The following is a 20,649-nucleotide window of genomic DNA, read 5'->3' on the forward strand; positions in this document are numbered from 1 at the left end:
AGCACTTAACAAAAACAGTCATGCAGACGTATGGCAGAAATGCTCAAATTTCAGTAACCTGGCTGTGAAAATAATAAGTATAAAACAGAAAAGAAAATATCACTTCATTCTTCCAGGGAGAACCAGGTAGGGGAGTCAATTCTGATTTCCCATCTCAATCAGCGGAGATTTTGCCATTTACTTTGATGGAAACAGGACTTGCATATCAGTTGTCTCTTTGAGCAGCAGACACAAATCCACATGCTATCATTTGCTTTTCAGATTGTGCAACATAAATTTACAATTTCTGGCTTATGTAACTATACAAATGACATAATTTGTACTTTAAAAAAATGTCAAATCCAAGGTGTTCACATTTGTTACCTGTAAATCTATCAGTTGTTCTCTGACTCATTTTAAAGAAACATGTTTTCTTAAAGGTTTGGACCTACTACTCAAGCACACCAGTGGCCATGGTGGGAACTGTGCTGATGCAGTGCCTGTACCTTTCTAACTATCTGTCTCAAAGTTCGTGGGGAAAGCAGTAATTCATGCATGGCCTTTTAGATGTAAACCTTAAGTACTGTTAGTAGAAAAGGTATGGACCCAAAAGTGAGTGATCTCATCCCAAACAAGGGCCCAGGATTCTTACATAATCAATTTTGTTTATGCCATGCTTTAAACAATGCATATTTTGATCTTTTCTGAGAAACAGCATTTTTCTTGGCAGGATTTTCAATTTCCACCCACTTGGAAGAGCAGGTGTCTTTTTGTATCATTGCTCAACACTGGGAATCAAGAAAATGTTTTAAAAACACATTAAAATTGTTTTCCTAAAGTCAAGGGATATTAATTTAAGGTTCCATGGGCATTAAAGAAGAACAGACCAGTCACTTTAAAAGCACTGAGCTAGTAGAAACACTAACTGAGACAAAGCATTCAAAAGATATGAGACCTCAGTATCTAGCGGCCAAAGACTGAACACTGGTAATCTTATTCCTCAGAGGCAAGTTTTAACACAAAAGAGAAATTAACATCTATCTATGCACTAGAGTCTGGAAAAGAAAAACAACAGAACAATGAAGCTGCTCAGACATCTGGTATATTTGCCACAGCTAATAGTAATGAGATAGTGGGCAGAGTGCAGATTAAAGGCAAAAAGGTATGAAAGAACACTTCTTTCAGAAGCCACACAGACACGGAAAAAAATGCCAGTAGTCGGACTAATGAATCTAAATTTTGGGAGGGATTCTCAAGCCCTATCACATTTAGATTGATAATATATTTGTTACAGCATTCAAAGAAAGAGAATGAGGCTTCTCCTTATTCACTTTTGGAGACAGAACATGTCCCTTGGAGCACAAGACTTTTCAAGCTCTGTAGTAAGGAGGTCAAAGCATCACCACCGATGCAGACAGTGGTATTTACAGAGAAAAGGAGGAAAAGATCAATCCCTTCCCCCAGCCCCCGTTACTCTCCCTTTCTGAAGCAGCTGCTGCTTAAACATTGCCATTGTATACAGAGCCACAGAATAATTGCCTCCTGGTTTGTTTTTTGGTTTCTATTTTTTTTTAATCAGGAACCGCAGATGATGGTAAAGGAAGAAAACAACATGTTATTCAGGTGAAGGACTGCAGACTGCTTGTCATTTGTGTACTACCAATCAATAACAACAAGGAACAGGTTTATTGCTCTGATGCTGTTCCCCAACTCTCCTCCACAACCTCACACCCTTTTGCCACATTATGGAAGTTTCTGCTGACATGTAAAGCAGGGACTGCAGCCAGAAGAGGCCTCCTCTGACATGACCTGAGAGCAGAGCAGAAGCAGCCCAGGTCCCCTGGTCTGCAGCACACTTCCAGCACATAAGTGCTCAGTTAAAGCAATCCTTTCAGACAGTTATTGAGCACTATGGTGACTCAGGCATAGAAAACAGCTGCCCCCTCCCTGCCTCTCCACAAGACTCATCATGTTTTATTGTGCTTCCATTCCTCTGAAGATGCCTTGCTGCTTACTTTTCAATTGCCAGGCCATGTACAACACTTGCATTAGAAACATGTCCCACGCTTAAACTTACATGCCAGTCTCAAAATAATTGTTTTATATGCATTTATGTAAATACCATAATTATAATTTACAGTTTAGTCCCATTTACAAGGTAATAACCATATGCAGGACTAAGCAGGCATCTAAGCCTAAAGGCAGAAGTGTTTATAACAGATAAACTCCATGGCTGAAGGACATGTTCTGGCTAATACTGGTTTGAGAAGAAATGCCCCTAAGATACTATTATGCTGAAAAATTTTATTTAAGATTAAAATTAAGTGATTGGAGGCATTAAACCATAAATATGGGTCAAAGACTGAATGATAAGATGCTGTTTGAAATTTTAAAACATTAGTTGTCACTTTCTTGTTCCTCCTTACTGCTACCAAGTCACTGGAGGGAGGGGGCTAACAACCTCCCAGAATGCGTGTTTAGCAGAGGACTGTGACACTGCAAAACTGTCACACTGACCTGCTGGTACACAGGCAGGAAACTGGAGAGAAACTAGGAGAAAAATAAATTAAGAGAACATTTATTGCTCTACACACACATTATATCTATTGCAATTTTAGCACTTCTAGAGGTATCTCACACTTACTCCTCTTGCAACTTTTTTATTGTGGGCTGTTTCTCTGTTTTTCTCCACTTCACTTTAGTGGAAAGGAAAAATGATGGCAGCTACCTGTTTTGCAGGTAACTGAAGAGTATAAAATCTTTCATGCAATAACCCTTCACTGCTTGCTAAAAATGGCCTCCAGACATCAAGGACAAGTTAGTGATAAAAAGAGATAACCAGTGTTTTCTCATGTCTCTCTGTCCTAATGAAAGACCTCTCAGGTGCAGACCACGATGTAGTTGAAGACAAGTGGTTTCTTTCATTTTCTATGAGAGTCTAACATGACTCTCCACAAAGCAGTCACAATTCTCTTAGACCATCCCAAGATCAATACTGATACCTTGATCAATGTCAACAAATGCCCTGCTGCTGCATGACCTGCCAGAGAAGCAGCTCCTTAGCCACAGTACATGTGGGCTCCAGATGGTGCCAGGTCCCCTTGTGGGAATGCAAGGGCAGTCACAGGGGTTCAGAGTATATACCAACTTAACTACATCAGAAGACTCGAGCCGATGAAACAATAAACTATTTCTTGGCTTACTATGACCCCTTGGATTACTGTCTGTGCCAGTGGATTTGTGATCATGGATTGAAAACCAGCACGTTTTAGAGTTTGTCATCGACTGTACACTCTGCACAGCTGTCAGACAATAATCACAATTATTGTCTTTTTATTCAGCATCCTGTTGCCTATTAAGTCATTTCCATCACATCTCATCATTCTTCCCAATATTTCTGCTAGCACAATATTGAGTGATTTTCAGCTTTTCTAACAACATCAGTTTTTACAGTTTTCTGCTAATCAAAAGATCTGGTTCATGCTTTTGCCTATACTTTCTGTCAACAATGCAGCCAACTAAGCACTTGGGTAACTATTTGCCCCTGGCATCTTGACACAAACAGGGAACAAGATCATGGGTAATTTTTAGCAGCAGTCATTTTATCCTGCAATTAGATGCTTGAAACTTCCAGGAGAAGATTCCCACTGATTCATTCTGAAGTGAGATCTGTGGCCCCTTTAGACCTTTTATATCTTATTATGCTGCAGTTAGTAGTATAATCTTAAAGATCTGCTGGTGTAAACTCCAGGTGAACTGTGATTGCAGCAAAATCAGTGTACAGTAAGAATTTCCTAACTCTTATGGATACATAGAGATGACAACGATTTCCACTGTGAGGCTTTCACTACACAGTTAAGCTGTATGAGTACCACAGAGTGCTGAGCGCTTTGCCTGGACGTGAACAGCCATGCTGGAAATCCCCACCGGAGTTCCTGCACTGCTCCTGGTGGCAGCAGAACCTGGCAATGCTGGTGGGTCTGAGGAGCACCCCACAGCTCCCTGTGCTGCAGCCTTCTCACTGGGTGTAAGCAGCTTTCCTGGGGATCTAGGAAAACCAATTTATTTTGAGCATGTATGAGAAATAGTGAGACGCTGCTTGAAGACTCTCAAGGCTCTGTTATGCTCCTCACTGCTTAATTAGGAGGAAGGCTGGGAATTGCTTTAACTGTAACTCAGGGGAACCCGTCAGCACAGGTCTCACTGACCTTACATAACCTCAAGCAGAAGTGAAGACACTGAAAAAAAATTCCAAGGACTCCAGTGAGTCCATTCTCCCTGTCACATATAAGAGTTACTGCTCCACCCTTACTGAATGGGCATCACTACTCTCTTAACTGGACCTACTCAGCATTTTGAAGCAGTCCAGTGATAACCCTTTTTTCTTCCTCTTCCAAATGTAATCTTTTGTTCATACTTTTAGACTTGAGGGAAATTATTCTTTGTGTTCCACTAAACTTTGACTACTTTTCTGAATAGTTTGATCACTAATTTATCTTAATGAATTGGAAAGTCAAGATAGAGCCTGCTGTGAGCTCACGCCCATCACCTGGAGTGTGAACATACAGGTGCTAATACACATGAACAGGCTCCTCATGGTCAAACTCCTCCACCTCCAAAATGGACACATTCATTCACAGACTTAAAAGTCTAGCATAACAAAACCCACACCCTCACCTTCAGTTTTACTAAACCAAGATTATCTCTACAATGAAAGAAAGAATCCTCCTTTTTCCCATTTAACCAGTAGCAGCTAGGGAAAAAATGTAGGAGAGAATTTTTCTGAAAGTCATGGTTTTGGATAGAGTGTGAGGTCCCAGAGGTCAGCAACCTAGATTCCTCTTACAGTGGGCTACACAGCAAAGCTTGCACAAGGCCAAGTCACCAGGGTTTTTCTCTGAACTACTTGCATATCCAGAAGCTAGGAGATCGTATGGCAAAATGAATATGTCAAGAAGCTGGGGAGAAAACAGGAGATGGTTAATAAAAAGATTGGGAACTGGGCTGAGAGAAAGGGAAAACAAAAGAAAAACAAACAGTTTCTTGGCAAAGGACTTGCTGGAAGGACCAGCCTCACAACTGTGAGAAGCATAATGACCTTCTGCTTGTTTTTCTTCAATCAGGGAAATGGGACTAGGCTCACATTCATCATTTAACCAGAACTGCAGTACAGAATAAACCTGACTGAAACATACTTCCTTTTTTTTCCTCCTTAGCTAGAGTAACTCTGTAAGGCTAATGATGGGGCCAAAGAGACTCATTCTGACAGAAGACAACCTGGAGCAATGAGAAGCTGGGTATTTTGAAAACCCTGAAGTGTTTGAAAAACAACAGACTACTGGAGAGCAGAAAAAAGAAAGGGAAAACAGAACCACATCAGACTTAATCATGTCCCCTATACTTTAATTAAAGTAAGACTTAACAATTTTATTTAAGATTACAAAATTCTCAGAGGAAATGCATTTCTCTCTATGTACTGCTACCAGACTTGGAACTGTTAACTTGGAAGAAGAAAACACAGTACACAATGCTACACCCATACTGTGTATCCACTAAGGTAGACCTCTCTGTTCAAAGAAAATGTCTAGATACATTGCTTGTCTACTAAATGGAAATACCAAATGCTATTAGGGTTTGCACTTTCAGTATGGAAGTGGCTGGCCTATAAACAAGATTTTAACAGCTTCTCTATTAAACAACTCAGTTTAATTAATCGCCAGCCATTAACCATTAATTTAAAATGCCACTTACAAAATCTTAATTTTGCACATTATCAGCTGGTTCACAAATAGCTATCTATAAGCAGAAGTGTAACGATCTTCCTCTCTCTTTCTTGGAGCCTTATAGTCAACCTTACAGTCAATTCTGGCTTCTTAATTAACCACACACACATCAGCATTTAAAATCAAATGGTGTTTTGTTAAAAAAATCGCACAGAGAAAAGTTAATATACACATCATTCTGCTGCTGGTTAAAGAGGCAAGCATGAGGTTTTTGTCAAATTACATCCTGCATAAAACAGAATTTAGCATCTCCTGATCACACTAGGAAATACACTATGGCAGGAACACATGCAAGGCCATATGATTTCATTCCAGCTGCATGGACGACCTCACTTTGTCTTTATTTGTACATTTAAAAGGCTGACAACACCATCTGCATTTCACTACATCCTCTGCTATGGTCTCATCTTCCCAGTAACAGACCTGGCTTTCTCTTCAGGGACCTATCTTTTGCATTCGCATCCAAACGGCTGAAAGAATGGGACATTACCAGTAAATATGCAGAATTAATGTAAAATAATTCCATAGAATAATATATCACATATGAAGAGACAGGGCTGGAGGGAAAAACCCCAACCTAAGCCTGAATGCTTAACACAGCTGCCAAAACTCAGGCTCCCTAGCATCTGCAGCAGGACACTCACAAGGGAGTTGTGGGAGTGCAGTATATAAAATTTTACACATCTGTCAATAAGTGAGGTGATCCAAATGCAAGCCCTAGCAGGCAGGATGCATGCAGGCAGATTTGTGACTATTCCTGACAGAATTTATTTCTGCTGAAGAATGCATGGCCTCAAACAAGCATGCACACATTACATGGCAGCAGCAGCAGTTTGACAACTTCCTTCTCCTTAGACACGCTCCAAAGTGCTCGGGGTCACCTGAGTTCCATGAAATCTGGGTTTTCGTGAGAAGTGACTGATAGGGCTTGGGTGCCAAAGTTGGAAGATTTGGATGAGGAGTTCCTGGGAAAAAGCAGAGCGAACTCTAAACAACAAGTAATTTTGCTTGAATGTTATCCAGAGATTTTAATTTTTTTCCCCCATATAGGTGGGGAATAAACCCAAGGCTTGTTTAAACATGTCTCCTCAGGCAGTCCAGTTACCCAACATTTCCTCTGATTGGCACAGTGAGTATGCAGCACCCATGAACCCTTTCTGAGGAAGAAAACAGCCAGTAGTATTAGGAGCAAAATACACAATACAAGTCTAACTCCAGTGGCACAGCCTACACTGGAACTGGTGGCCAAAGGGCTTTCTGGGCTACCCTGCTTCCACCAGCAGGACAGCTCTACTGAGAGCCCCCAGAAACCATGGAATCTCTGCTGTACTGCCAATGCCACTCTATATCTAACTGTTGTCACAAATTTATCAGCCAGGACAGACAGTAAGTTGCCCAACACTATGTTTTCAGTTTTAACATTATGGGAAGCAGCGACCAGATGGCAGCCAAAGGTTCAGAAGGCCCTGTGGTATGTTTAAGAAAGAATAAATTCCAGAGGAATCAGAGGAGAGTCTCAGGATGTTGAGTAGTACAGGACAAAGAAAAAGCACAGATGATTTTAGGACACCAAGCAGAAGAGGCTCTAAGGTAAGAGAAACTATATACCTTGCTTGTACTTGTTAAACTTGGTAAATCAAAACATTCCAATGCATGACCATATTTCTCTTTCCACAGCAATGCAAGGTACAGTGGCCAAGGGCACATAGATATTACACAGCCTCATTCAATTTTGACCTTGCCTCCATGATATCCATCTCAAAGAACAATCTTCCCTGAGTAAAGGACCATCCATTCCTAGAGCAGTGGATTGCTTTTATGCTAGCCACTGAGGAAAGGTTTGCAAATGGATGCACGATGAGTGATGCCCATGGTGCTCTGAACTGAGAACAAGAAAACTTCAGCTTCTGGCACATGAGACACACATGGCCAAGCGCCACACCTGGGCAACCCCAGCTCACCCTTCTTCAACAAATCCTTTTCTGTGCAGGTCAGGATTCCTATGGCTTTGGATTGAGCAGGATGGGAATGGCCCATACCTGCCCAAAAGACAAGCATTTTGTCTTTAAGTAAAAAATGCTCTTTTTGCTAAATTTTAAAACTCTGGACCCTTTTATACTCTCCTCTCAGGCTTACACACTGCTTACATTTGGCACTTGGTTCCTCAGGACATGCACAGCAATATCTTCCTTTGATCCTTCAGAGGGAGAGGCAGATTGCTCAGCATCTCTCCTCTCTCTGTCTATTGACTCAGGCCAGCTCTGAGAGTGAGATGTGAGGGACACAGAGGTATGGGTTTAATTTTCCCATTTTCAACTTTGCATATTGCTAGACTGAGAATTCTGAAAGACTGCAAGTTGCCATAAGGGTAGATTCACCCTGAAACAAGGAAGATCTATTTTTCAATTAGTTAATTATCAATATAGAAATTAGGATCTTCCACTGTTAGCCTCCAAACAGCATCTCCAAAAATAAAAAAAAAGCTGGATCAGACTTTGGGGCTTTGGACTTTACTTCTATGTAATAAAAGAGTTCTGTTTTTTTATTGTTATTTTTTTAAAACTGCAACAAGATACAGCTCTGAATCTATTCTTGCTAAACAAAGGAAAACTGTATTCATTTTTGTCAGACCAGCACTTTGAAATTCCCCAAGATAAGTCACATAAATAAGTGAAGAATTATACTTGGCAATGAGTTTGGCATCAGACTTTAATGTTTCATAGTTCTGGGCTGAGAAAATAAGTTGAGCAAAGTCTCTAGAACCTTTCCAGAGATGTACTTGGGGTGTTTGGATATACTTGACAGCACCATCTTCACGGGAGGAAAAAAGACGAAATTGTTTATTCGAAATGCGAGAAAGGGTTTCACCGTGTGACATGCCTGACATTTAAGTGATAATAGTGTTGTGCATCTGCTCTTTTGGCTTTGGTCTGACACCTAGGCTCTGCCACGGTGCAGCTTAGCACTGTCATGGCACAGCCTTGATGACTAAACTCGGAGATGTGACTTACCACCCATTTCAGGAACATATGGGCCACAGATCACTCAGCCTCTGCTGCAGGCTCGGAAACGCACAGCGGCTCAGGCAAAGACCCTGTCCCCAGTTCCCCAGCTGCACAAGGTGGCTGTGCAGGCTGCACCATCCTTAGGGATGCCATTTGCATTACAGAAAATTGTGGCTAATTAGAAATAAACAGAAAAATGCTTGATTTACAAAGAAATGTGTGATTTTGCCAGCTAATTTTTTTCCACTCTAACTTAACATTCACAGAATACACTGATCATGCTAATGCTTTCACTATATTCATTAATAAGGACAATTTACATTTATATAGCACCTCTCTTAGTTAAGAATTCCAAAGCTTTCAGCAAAATATACACAAAAAATTACTTCTATTTCACTGAATATAGTCATCGTTGGAATGAAAGTCAACAATTGTGAAGCAGTGCAGAAGAACATTACACAACAGTTGTAAATAAGACACAAAGCAAAGCCCCCAAAAACCCAAATCAAAAAGCCCCTGAGATGCCAGATGCAAGTGGAGGTAAATGGGACGTTAGTGCACAAAGAGCGATGTGAAGCAGATCTGTGTGTGCCCTGAGGAGCAGAGTTGGAGGCAGCAAACATACTTCATCCTGATTACAGCAACAGAGCCCATACATGTGCAGCCTGTTGCTTTCCTGCACGCTGAGGGACATTCTCAGCTTAAACTGTGAATCTACAGCAAAGAATGAACCAGGAATATGCGATGGATTCTGGTGATGAGAAAAGGGAAAGCATATGCAAAATGTGAACAGCTCTTTTCTGTCCACTGAGTTTCACACTTTACAAATGGCCTCCCATTTTTAAAAGGCATTAATTATGTTAATACATTATTCTGCAAAAATAACAAAATAAAAATTAACTTCTTGTTTCAAACGATGAGTTTTGATTCTCAATCATAATGATACATAACTGGAGCTCTCAGACCGAAATGAAGTAATCTATTCTCTCTGTGTTCAAATCCTCCTTCTATTCCTAGCCCCATTTACTTTAGTCACTGATCAAGTCTCCATGCACTATATTACAACTTGAGAGTCACATGTGGGAGAAAAAAACATTCATCTGAAGTAAAATTAATAGCAAAATTTTGAGAGAAAGCATGCATGTGCTAGCAAGAGCAAAGCATAAGTGTTTACGTGACCAATGTGTTGATAAATGTTCAGCCCCACAAACACAAAATAACCGTGGCTTGGCTTACAACCATCCATTATAACCCTTTCCCATCATTTTGAGGCAGACAAGGTAGTTTTCATACTTGACCCTTGGAAGCAGATTGTTTTCTTAATTAACGTGTTATCCAGGGATTTTTCTTTCCACATCTCTTTCTCCTTTCAATACTCTCCCTCTAGCACAGAAAGATTTCCTTGCCTGAAGTTGACACTTTATTCAACAACTGTTGGCTGAGACCTCACGACCCACTGCATAAATTCACATAGAATTATTCATGTTTGGCACATTTCTGCTGGTGAATAACAACACCATTTTGTCTCTCAGACAAAGAAAAGAAAGATTTAAAAAAAGAACAAAGACAGCCTAATAAGAATCTTGCATTTCCTATTTTTTTCCTAATCTGGTTACAAGTCTGAGAAATTCAGCAAAGCAAAGTTGTGGACTGTTGGTCTTTCAGTACAGATGGAATAGCCTCTCAAGTGTGACTTCTGATCATGGGCTCAGCTATAAGGTAACTTTTCCTGCCTGCTTGATGTTTTGGGTTTAGTTTTTCCAACTGAGTTATCATGTTGCCATGCAATTACAGCTAACTCTCCAGGATCCCAACACCAAATCCAAACTTGGTTGGTACTTCAATCTTGTCCCCATAGAAAGTCAAGAGTTCATTCAGTGTAGTCAAAACCACAGTACAATCAATCTACTAGAAGAAGGCATTTCTTTTTTCTGCGTGGAAAGACAATCTATAGGCCTCACTTCAAAACTGATGATACATTTAAATGTAAATCTATGAAATCCTGTTAAAACTGAAATTACAAAGCAACTTTTATAACAATGTCTTAGTCCAGCTGAGCTACATATATATATGTTCATATTTGGAGGATACACACACCTGAATTTAGACACCTTCCACTGGGAATTCTCAGATCTTGGTTTATTGAGTTAGCACAAACTCAGTTTCTGACCCCTTTACTACATGCAACTTTCGTTTGACTTCAGTTACAACTGCCTCAAGACATTTCTAGTAAAGTGAAACCCCCTAGCTGGTAAAAAAGCTGGGATCACTACCTCTTTTTTTATGCAGTAGGGGAGGAGTTAATGAGATGGAAGGAAAAAAAAGCCCTGTCATTATGTTTGGAAAGAATTTTACCATACTGTATTTGGGTGAGAAAGAGAGAGATACTTGGCCCATTCCCTGCTATGAACTTAGATTTACGTCAGAAAGTGTTTTATTATATTTATAAGTATTTATAACAATGACTCAGTAGAAGTTTTTAAAGTACTATGATGCCACAAACTGGAAACACTCCTATATCTGTGCTGACATATTTCTCCAAAATTAACGAGTGTGGTATTACATGGCACGGATTGAAGCTGTGGGGAGACAGTACAGATTGTAACATGAACTCAAAGCATGTACAGTTCCTGAAGTCCCCCATGTCTGTCCTCTGTCTGTCCTCTTCCTTTCACACAGACTTGCCCACACACTTGTACTTTGGTTTGAAAAAGCCAACACTGATATACTAATGCCACAAATGAAGTCTCATGTTTTTTTAGCCCCAAATTCTAGAAGCAACCAGTTTTAAAATCATTATAATGGTGGGTACTTATCAACTCAAAGGAATTTTGGTTTCCCCTTTAACCCAGGAAAAAACTTGACCAGCTTTCTTTAACGCTGGAAGCTTGACAGTAAGGATTAAAAATTGTTCTTCCCTTCCCACTTAGTTATTGGAAAGGCTGTGAAAGGCAATCAGTCTTGTGGAGCCACACTTCACAGTCTGCATAAAAATGCCATGATTCTCAGTCCTCTCCCCAAACTAATTGAAAGTGTGTAATATCACGCAGCTGGGAAAATCTAAACCATAAACATATACAATATATCATGCTATCACACAAAACCTGTTACTAATAGACACTTGATGATCTACAGGATTGAAAGAGATCTGAAAACTGAGATTATTTTTGCTGCAGGGTAAGGACTTTTCCCGATTGAAAGAGGAAAAAACACTTTTTCAGCAGTGCAGGAATTGGACTGCAGTCAGTTCATTCATTCTGTTTGTGAAATATGGACTTTTCTTTAATGATTTCTGTTTGACTGCTGTCTTGCTCAGATGCTCTGGGGTTACTGCTGCAGCAAATCTTGCTTTTGGTAAGAGGAAATTCATGACTTTCTTTTTTTAGTCAATAAATTCAGGAGTTTGGGCCATCAGAACAGTCCCATGTCTGACCCCCTGCCGAGGCCCAGGCTCCCTCCCCACCAAGCTGTCATTTTTTGTAATGCTAGGTGGCAATATTACCTGTCACCAGATGTCTGTGGGTAGTGCTGCTTGTTTATTTTTGCATACAGTCCTTCCAAGTGCTCCCTCTCCATTGGTGCTGAGGAGGAATCCCGCAGATAAACAAAGGTTTCTCCTACTGCTGGTGAGGAGGGTCTGTAGATGCTTCCTGGGGGATAAGCCTCTCGGAAGTGGTTCACTCTGGCATAGTTTGGATCCACCTCATCATCATCAATGTCAGGTCCTCCAGGACCAGCAGAAAAATCACTCAGGCCTCTCAGTTGCTTTTGCCGTAACTCCTGATGCTTTGCACCAATCCTATCAATGAAAAGCAAAGAACAAATATAAAATGGGATCTGCTTTAACAGTAACCATCATGCAAATTTGAAACACCAACCCTGAACCCAACCATTTAGAGCTTTCAGTACACTGTGAAACTGGTGCCACATAAAACAGAGTGGTTCATGCAGCAATTTTGTTCTTTATCTCTGGCAATCACCTTTGTAACCAAGCTTGGTCACCATTCTGACGAAAAAAAAATTAATGCTGAATATAGTGAGGCTTTTCACAAGTGTGGATGCTTGAACACATACAGGTTTAATTCTACACCTACCTTCCACATTGCAGCTGCATAGAACTAACCAAATCCTGCAACTTTTTATCTAAATTAGCAGTAAAATTGTTACTGAACCCCAGTTACTTGACCCACCCAGATTCTCCTAAATAGATTAACTTGTGAAAAGTAGATTAAATGTGAACATAAATGGAGAGATGGCACATTTGTCTCAAATCAAAGTACCACAATTAATCTGCTGAAGATTTAATTTAAAAAAAAATGTATTTTGGGTAAATAAATGTAAAAATCACGCCTTATTATATAGCGGATAGGGACAAAATAAAACAGCAAAGAAATTAATAGAAATTTGACAGAAATGAACTGGTACATATAAGTGAATTAAAAACTGTTACTGGCAGTATTCCACTGTGATAAAGCCTTAAGTGGTATTACAAAATGCTGCTGCTAATCAGGGCCATTGTGTAATCTCTTTGGAATAGTAAAACATATCCAGGTAAATTTCAAGTTAAGATGATATTCAATGATTCAACATTCCTGCTGGAGAAAAAAAATGTATAGCAAGACTGTGAGCTCTTCTGTTAACTGCTCAGCTACTCTTCAACAGAGCGTAATTAAGTGCAGTGAGATGGATCTGGCAGAATGCTGACCACGGTACATAATAAATAGGATTTACAGAAAATAGAGGAGCATGGAAGAAGAAACAAGAAACAGAAGAAAGCTACAGAGATGCAATGCCTGACAGAAGTCAACATTTGCTTTTGACTGTAACTGGAAGTGCAACAGCAGTGTAGAAAGAACAGAATGATTTGTACCACAGGAGTAAAAGTGAAAAGGGTCTGGCAGACTTGGTTACCCAAGTAAGGCTTAATGGCCTCCGAATCCTGCATATTGAAAAATTAAGGTGCTCTGGAGAAAGTCTTTAAAAGGCATGGAGAAAAAGGTTCCCTAGAAAAACGATGAGCACAATTGGAGCTCCCATCTGACAGACAGGAACTACTAAGTGCAGAATGGGATTATACTTATTTTGTTTCACTAGATTTGTATCATAAAACAAATGCTAATACTTTGGAAATAATTTGTAGATAAAAAGGTTCACAAATAATTCTAATGAGAACAACATGCCTTTCTACACATACACTTGAGTATATCAATGCATACCACTCATGCTTTCCCATTTCACATCTCCATTAACTGTGCTGGGTGATGCTGGTTTTCAACACTTAAAATGTAATCATACTTTACAGCAGGAGGAGTTTTCACAGATTATACAATTGTCAAGGGGATGGGTGCCCCCTATTCATTCTGCCTTCCCTCAGTGAAACAGATGAGCTTTCTCCTCTCTGGTACTCAAATCCTGCATGCCTTACCTTGGGTAGCATGTGCTTTGGTTGAGCTTTGGGTGCCTCAACATAAAAAGGACATCAAAGTGTTGGAGTGTGTCCAGAGGAGGGAAACCAAGATGATGAAAGGTCTCGAGGGTGAGACTTAGGAGTGCAGCTGAGGTCACTCAGTTTCTTTAACCCAGGAAACTGTGGAGTGTTTCACCCTCAGTTAGAGACCAAAACCCCCTAAACACAGAATTCAGTGCAGGAATATAAGGAATGAGATACAAGTCCTATGGCACACATGGGTACGTATATACATAGTACACAGGCAGAAAAATGGGAGCACAATACATTTCAAGGAATGGTCGTATCACATGTCAGTGCAGAAGGCACAGCACAGACCCGAGATGAGTCACAGCAATTTCTCAGAAAATGATGAGCCTTCATGTTCTCTGGACCAGTACATCACTGGTCCCCCAGGTATTTGAGACCGCTTTGAAAGCAAGAGGAGTGCAGCCAGCAGCATCACGCTAATCTTGCTTTCATGTCTGATAGAAAGAGTAATTTCTCCTGCTATCAATACTGGTATATTCTGCACAACAAAAGCTAGAATTAGGTCACCACAATTTTCTTTTGTTCCCGTGAATAAGCCTAGCTTCTTCAGCTTCTCCTTCTGAGCACAATCTTCAATTGCTGCCAGTATTATAAGTAAAATCTTCTCAAAAACAATTATTTCCATTCTATATTATATGGACCAGTCAATACCCAGCTATGTGAAATTCTTTATAATCAAGGTTTCATCCTTTCAATACATCTACTACAATTGCATTAATATTTCTTATTTTCTTTTTACTCTTCTGCACAAATCTATAAAATTTGCTCAGTGATCTCTTTTTCATTTCAATCCAAACATTCAAATATAGGGAAACAAACTATCAGATGGCTATTTTTTCTTTCTTTCTATTTACCTGTCCTTTTATGCCTTCTCACATGTTTTTCACCTGCAAAATTTCTCACATTTTTGTGAAGTTTCAAATTTCCACACTGTATTTTGGCATCATGTTTTCACAGTTTTAAAGCAATCTTATCCATAGCACATACCAGTAGGTCCCCAGAAATTCTTTAGTGAGGAAAAAAAATTGCTGTTCCTTCCATAACTTTAATGCTCTGCCAATTCTACTAAGCAGGCCATTTCTCTGTGTCCCACTCTAGTCATTCACCATTTCTCCAACTGCCTTTGAAATTCTCCCTATCTGAAACAGCAAAATCTTTATTCTCCATCCCAACCCCCATCCCCCAAACCAACCTACCAACCCAAAAATCCAAGACTTTTAAATTAACACAACTGTAACTGCAAACAGCTCATTGAGCAGTTACTACAAGACAGCCCCCAACTTTTGCAGCGCTGGATGGGTCTGGTTAAACAACTGGTGTAAATTTGTGAAGAAAGATAAAAATGCCCCTCAGCACTACGATGCTGGCAGTAAAACAAGAGCTGAGGAGAGGTACAGATCACCATCTCAACAATTTAGTGAGGCACTAAAGTTTCTACAAACTTCCTGATGAGGGAAAGGGAAAAGAAAAACTCATACAGAATGAAGGGAAATTAACATAATTCCTTTTGAGTATCTTATATTAATTCTGCTTGCTCTCTTTGACCACTTGAACACTGTGCTCTTCAGTTAAACCCCTGCACAACTGCACCAACTTCCCTTAGCTGTTGTTTCTCTAAAAACAGAGCCTTGGCACAGAAGCAGCAAGGACAGGCGACAGCAGTACTGTATCAGGAAATGCCCTTTCTTTTTTTTTCTTGTGACCCATCTTTTTCTCAATAACATCCAAATATGTATCCTACTCTAGACTTTCCCTACAACAAATAGGTTGGACTTGATCTCAAAGATCATTTCCAACCTAGTTTATTCTGTGATTTGATAAATATATATATATAGTTTGATAAATATATATATAACCTTAATAGAACTCCAGACAACTTTCTGAAAACACGTTGCATTTGTAGAAGTCAAATGAAGACAGAATCCATATACATACTGTACTTCTGGAAGTGGGACCCTATATTTTGAAAACACTTCTGTACACCTCATGTACTGTTCAGTAGCACACCCCCAAAGCCATAAATCAAGGAATGCTCTCATTTATCCTTCAAATACTCTTCCCATTTGACATAGCTGCACAAATCATACATGGTCAGTTCTCATCTGGCGACACATGAAAAGATGCACACACCTAGAGTGTAGCAGCCAGGAAAGGGTTAACAGCCCCAACAGCTCCTTCCAGCTGCAGCTCAGACACACGATTGAGTTACTGTGGCTTAACAAGTTATTGTGTTTCTGCTGAGCTACTGTCAATGACCACATATGCATTCACCGCCTGTGACAAACACAATGTAAAACGCTTTAGCCTGACATTGGTGACAGAGACACTGACAGGCAAAAGCTGGATTAAAAGACTGCAGAATACAGAGTGAAGCAGCTGCAGCAAGGGATGTGAACTACCTCAAGAAAACTCCAGAAGAGCTGAGCAGAAGTGACTTTTGGAGAAGACCCAGAAATGCTTTTGGGAATGGAATGTGGGGGCTAGGAAAAGCTGTAAGAGATACCTATCTCTTGGCCCAGCAGTTGTAAACCGGGTGGGTGGGTTGTGAGTGGGCAACAAGAAAATGCTGAAGCTTCTACGACTCTGTGAAAATTAAAATACAGGACTTAATGCTACCAGTTCAGTAGGCCAAAGAAGGCCAGGGTCATTAAAAGCTGTGGAGCCCAAAGATGGCCTTCAATGGGAAATAAACAGCAAGACACCAGCTGCAGCCCAACCTGCCCTTCTGGGGGCCCAGCAGCAGCCCCAGCTCAAAATGAGCTTTGCACACTGAGGCAGGGGCTAATGAGGGTCACTGTGCATCAGCTCGACACTCAGACACTCGTGTCCTCCTGACTCAAGTCTCCCAGGCTGGAGACAGGGTGCCTGCTGCCCAACAGGAGACACCAGAAGCAACTCAGTGGCACTGACAGCCACCAGGTCTGACCAGAGCGAAAAACCTGCACATGGCAAGCTTGGCCCAGGAGAGACCATGGGCTCTCTCAGCTGGAGACCTGCAAGGCTGCATTTCACATCACAACAGCTGAATGTAGGGATAACCAAAACAAGCCCACAACAAAAAGCACATTTTCGCAGGTGTTTGAACTCCTCCTCCATTGCACTCCCCACAAGCTCTGAGAAAATCCTGTTTCTTCTGACTTTCCAGCAAAAGAGTAAAAGCCATGTAACTTTTTTTTTTTTTTTTAATTTACCATGCACTGACCATGTACTCAGTACTGAGCAGAGCACAAAGAATGACATGTTTTGAGCACCAAGGTGCTTATCTAAGCAGTCAAATGCAGGACCCAAAAAGTATTTGCTAACCAAAATAATGTATAAACAAAAGGACTTTGTTTATACTTCAGATGAATACAGCAAAATTTCTTATATGGTGGTGTAAAAGCAACAGACTTTGTGGAAGCATGAGCAGCATGAATGAGCAAGATGCTGTCGAAGTCAATGAAAGATGTCCCTGGGGGAGAAGAATGAATAAAAGCAGAGACAAAACATGTAACAGAAACCAGGCCACAGGTCTTTAGGATAATTTCTATTCCATTTGCAATACGAGGAGCAGAATAAAAGTAGACAATTGAATGTGCATACCACCACTTTAAAGTATACCTAAACTTAAGAGGACCTAATCCTTAAAGTCTTTTGAGATGATTGAGATGCTAAACATTCTATTCAGTTGTTCCTTGAGAACAGCAGAATAAAAACTACTTTATAGCTTTTTTTCTCCACTCATGTGACTCTGAGATCTACATACTCTAATGATTACTCAATTTACATCTGATTTAGTATCTGCTTTTGTGTCTCATTTACCTAATTCATACATATATTGAGTAACGGGTTGTCTAGAGGCACGCAGCCTATTTCTGCAGGAGGTCACTTAGATTTCCACTGGGTTTAATGTTTTAATTCCTTTTTAGCTGCTAGCAAAATATATTTTTGGTAACTAAAATATTGTTTTTTCATTCATTTACATAATAGTGAAATGAGTACATCTTTTCTTTAGACATTCATAAGCCATAATCACTGATGGGAATGGGTATATTTCAATTGAGTATCAGAGGAGATAATTTCAGTACGGTGCTTTTAATTTTTTAAAATTTCATAATTGTTTTACAGACAGGCATGGCCTATAATGACATTAACAATTCTATTCAAACCTGCCTCTTTTATCAGGAGAACACTAATTTTTGTTTTTTTCAAACAACATCACCTAACAAAACTCAAGAGGCAGGCAAGCCCCATAGCTTAAAAAAAAAATTAAAAAAACCCCACCTCTTGCTAGCAAATTGAGGACATCTGATAAGGACTCACAAAGAATTAAACAATATACAATTTAGTATTATCTTTCAGGGAATTCTACTGGAGCCATATTTGTAAGAAACATCCTCCCTATAAGCTATGCAAGTCTTTCTTCATTCCAGCTCATTCTATTGTGCTGGATTTGAACATCTCCCCCATAATTAGTATCTGTAATTGTAAACAAGAATAGAAACAGTCTCAGAAATAAAGAAAGACAAGCCACAAATTCAAGGGAGTTAGAGACTAAGGGTAACAAGATATAGCTCTTGTAGCATCATTAAATGACCCAAAGACAAAACCCCACCAATCCATAAAATGTTGCCTGTTCCAGAAAACTACCCTGTGCCTGTAAAATACTGAACTGACCAAAGAAGCTGCCTTTGGAGGGTTGTAAGAAAAGAAAGGGAGAACAGAAAACCCTAAGAAGGAGATAAAGCTATGCCGACCTTAAAATTTAAGATTATGAGAAACTGAAGATGAAACATAGCCCTTTCCTATCACAAAATGAGGAATGGGAGCTTTGGATAGACAAGACTGAGGTCTTAATGTTCTTCCATTTATTTCAGAGGTGACAAGGAGTGATTACCAGCTTACACAGGATCCTGCCCTCTAAAGAAAATCCTGGCTCTAATGAAGTCAGTGTTTTCTCCTGTCCTATGAACTTCAATGAGAACATGATTTTTACCCTTGCTGTTAAATCAGAGAAAGTTTTTCTGCCTGTCCACATTAGTTGTACATTGGGTATGAAATGCAGCAGATTAAGAAAGCCAACTATCAGAATAGCCAGGTATTTTATAGTCTATAGTTTACTGCATTATATAATTTTCTTTACTCACAACTACCCCGGAGCTATCATCTTGAAGTGACAATATCAGTAAAATTTAGATTGTAAGGAGCCCTCTGAAGGTTATCCTGCTCAATCTCCTGCTGGAAACAAGGCTGACTGCACAGATCAGGTTTCTCAGTCTCCTGCCAATAGGATGTTCCTTGTTTGGTGACAATGGGATTAGGGAGTGGAAACATTCCAGGTTTGTCAGAATTACTTTGACATCTTTCACCTGAGATGTTCTGACACCTTTAAGAGCTCCCCCCTGCAAAATGGCCTTGAGTCTGCAGAGACTTTGCACCCCTTAGCTGCAGTTGAAAGGCCCAGCTCTCAGTGGTGATTTAAAGGACATCTCGGGCTGCTGTCATTTGCACTTTGGTGTTAAGAAGATATGTAAGGTGCTGTGCATATCATACCTGAGTCCCTTCTGTGAACATTAACTCACTCTGGAACAAACAGTCAGGAAAAGAGAATTAAAATAACAATACTCTTGGAAAAGAAAACTTAATTTTGTGTACGCTTGGGATACTGGGAACTTAATGTCAGGAAGGCAGACAATACCAATTGCAGTCAAAGCCACATAATCATCCCTCCAACCTCTCCAACTGACACATCAAACAAACTGTTTCAGAGAAGTTCATCAGATAAACAGAGCACAAGTATAAAGCAACCACAGCACACCTGCAGAAAAGCTATGGGGAGACAGAAACATCCACCTATGAACTGAATTGCTGCCAGTGACTTACTGGGCTCCAGCAATTGCTGTAGCAGGTATCAATCAAAACCACTGAGGATGGGTAACATTGTCTTAAGAAAAATACCAGAGACATTGTCATGACCATGGGAAGGCACAACATTGATCTGATACCTCATGAAAACCCAACATTCACAACCACATGCTGTAACACGACTTGGGACAGACCTAGGAAAACTGGCACCTACTAAGTCCCCAGGGCCACCTCTGTCAGTAAGGGGGTATTCTTGGGACATCTCCTGAACAGGTACTTGCAGCTCCCCTTCCTAGTGACACCTCATGAGTTCACACAATCATCTCTGCAACTGCATAAATATTATGCCTTCGTTTGAATGACATCCTAGTAGTGGAAGGAACAAGCCCAGCATCATGTGATATGATACTCCATGCACATTTCTTTATTCTACACATGACACTGAACCTAGAACCTATTGAACAGAATTTCTCAGTACAAGAAGAGGAACAGCCTCCATCTGTTAGTCTGGGATTCACAGGTTGCTTCTAATTAACATTCC

At 40.1% G+C, this 20,649-nt stretch overlaps 1 protein-coding gene across 1 annotated transcript in view; it reads right to left on the reverse strand.

Annotated features, from left to right (window-relative positions):
- PARD3B (par-3 family cell polarity regulator beta) overlaps window positions 1–20,649 on the reverse strand; it is a 393,422-nt gene that overhangs the window by 69,327 nt on the left and 303,446 nt on the right. Inside the window, exon 20 of the mRNA XM_030951868.1 lies at window positions 12,270–12,566. Coding sequence (XP_030807728.1) covers window positions 12,270–12,566 — 297 coding nt within the window. The remainder of the gene's footprint in view (window positions 1–12,269; window positions 12,567–20,649) is intronic.

This window comes from Camarhynchus parvulus, chromosome 7 (assembly GCF_901933205.1).
Source record: "Camarhynchus parvulus chromosome 7, STF_HiC, whole genome shotgun sequence".
In the NCBI taxonomy this organism is placed as follows: domain Eukaryota; kingdom Metazoa; phylum Chordata; class Aves; order Passeriformes; family Thraupidae; genus Camarhynchus; species Camarhynchus parvulus.